This window comes from Otolemur garnettii, unplaced genomic scaffold (genome assembly GCF_000181295.1).
Source record: "Otolemur garnettii isolate 467f Iridium unplaced genomic scaffold, OtoGar3 scaffold00104, whole genome shotgun sequence".
Lineage (NCBI taxonomy): Eukaryota > Metazoa > Chordata > Mammalia > Primates > Galagidae > Otolemur > Otolemur garnettii.
This window is the reverse complement of record NW_003852499.1, coordinates 694,045-695,950: the sequence shown is the minus strand read 5'-3', so window position 1 is coordinate 695,950 and position 1,906 is coordinate 694,045. Positions and strand designations below refer to the sequence as shown.

The following is a 1,906-nucleotide window of genomic DNA, read 5'->3' as shown; positions in this document are numbered from 1 at the left end:
AAGAGCCAGACATTGTGGTAGGTCAACTTGGGAGGCTGAGGCAAGAGAATTGTTTAAGCCCAAGAGAGTCTGAAGTTGGTGTGAACTGACACCACTCTACAAAGGGTGACAAAGTTAGACTCTGTCTCAAAAACCAACCAACTAAAAAAAAAAAAAAAGTAACTAACTAAATAAATAAAAACTTGGAAAAGAGGCTGGGCGCGGTGGCTCATGCCTGTAATCCTAGCACTCTGGAAACCCGAGGCAGAGGGATTGCTTGAGCCCAGGAGTTGGAGACCAGCCTGACCAAATGGGAGGCCCCATTTCTTTTTTTTTTTTAGAGACAGAGTCTAACTTTGTCACCCTCAGTAGAGTGCTGTGGTGTCACAACTCACAGCAATCTCCAGTTCTTGGGCTTAGGCAATTCTTTTGCCTCAGCCTCCTGAGTAGCTGTGATTACAGGCACCCACCACAACGCCCTGCTATTTTTTTTCTGTTGCAGTTTGGCTGGAGCCAGGTTTGAACCCACTACCCTTGGTATATGGGGCCAGTGCCCTACTCGCTAAGCCACAGGTGCTGCCCAAAGACACCATCTCTAAAAATATAAAGTAACTGGTGGTTGTGGTGGGTGCCTATAGTCCAGCTAGTTAGGAGGCTGAGACAGGAGGATTCCTTGAGTCCTAAAGTTTGAGGTTGCTGTGAGCTATGATGCCATAGCACTCAACCCCAGGATAACACAGTGAGACTGTGTCAAAAAAATAAAAAATATGAATTAAAAGAATAAAATGAAATAAAAACTTAAAAATGTTAAGTTCTCAAGGTAGAAAAAGTACAAGAATACTAGGATCACAGAATTTTTTTATTTCAACATATTAAGGGGTAATCACAGAATTTTATAGCGAACATTAAACACTATATATGCCATTATGTGTGAAAGAGAATATAAACACAATATATGAAAAAGAAATTTATAGAGCTTAGAATATTTCTCAGGTTATAACTGAAGACATGTAGCATTTAAAGCTGAGAGATAAAAATACAAATTCAGGCTTAGACATTTAGAAACTATTAATATCACTTGTTAATGAGATCATGAACTCAGTTCTCTTACATATGACTTGGAGTAATCATTGCTGGAAATGCAGTCTCTCAACCCCTACTTGGCCAAAAAAAAAAAAATTGATCTTGAGCCTGGCAGAGACGAAAGCAGCACACGATCTTTGTTGGTTTACTGCCTTGCATAAAATAGCTTTCCCTCTAGTAAGCTCGTGCATGATCCTTTGTTAAGTGTGTGTCATATGGGTTCTCCATGAGGACAGGACAGGGTCCTTCTATGGCATCAGGAGAGGGGAGCACGTAGTTAATTGCCCCACACTGGCTGCTGGGAAGGAAATGCTGGCCGTGGACGGGAGCCGATCTCATGGTCTCATCTCTTTGTAAGTAAAGTGTTGCTCCATCTGTTGCTTGAATATGTTGTTTTGCGCAGCATTGATACCAAGGTGCAACAGAAGGGTTTGATCTCTTCCTGGTGACTGGCATAGTGATGATCTTTGCCAAGCTCTGCAGTGGAGTCCTCCCCTGGTGTTTACAGTAAGCTCTCAGTGTTCTGTTCTGCTTTCCTGGGATTGATAAGCAGGTGTAGTTATAGTGATCAGATGTAAGATAACACAAATATTTGTACAAGAATAATATATATAAGTTTTATATACAGTCTACTGCTATTAAAAACATTGGTATAGGGGGCGGTGCCTGTGGCTCAAAGGAGTAGGGTGCCGGCCCCATATGCTGGAGGTGGCGGGTTCAAACCCAGCCCCGACCAAAAACTACAAAAACAAACAAAAACATTAGTATAGACTGAGGAGCAAGATGGCGGCCGAGTAATAGCTTCCTTGCAACTGGGCATGGTGAGTCTGGGGAGAGGCGACTT

The 1,906-nt window shown here is 42.4% G+C and overlaps 1 protein-coding gene across 1 annotated transcript in view; it reads right to left on the bottom strand.

Annotated features, from left to right (window-relative positions):
- Positions 1-973: 973 nt before the first annotated feature.
- NANOGNB (NANOG neighbor homeobox) overlaps positions 974-1,906 on the bottom strand; it is a gene marked incomplete at its 5' end in the record, with an annotated part of 16,028 nt that continues 15,095 nt past the window's right edge. Inside the window, 2 exons of the mRNA XM_012809297.1 lie at positions 974-1,002; positions 1,539-1,598. Coding sequence (XP_012664751.1) covers positions 974-1,002; positions 1,539-1,598 — 89 coding nt within the window. The remainder of the gene's footprint in view (positions 1,003-1,538; positions 1,599-1,906) is intronic.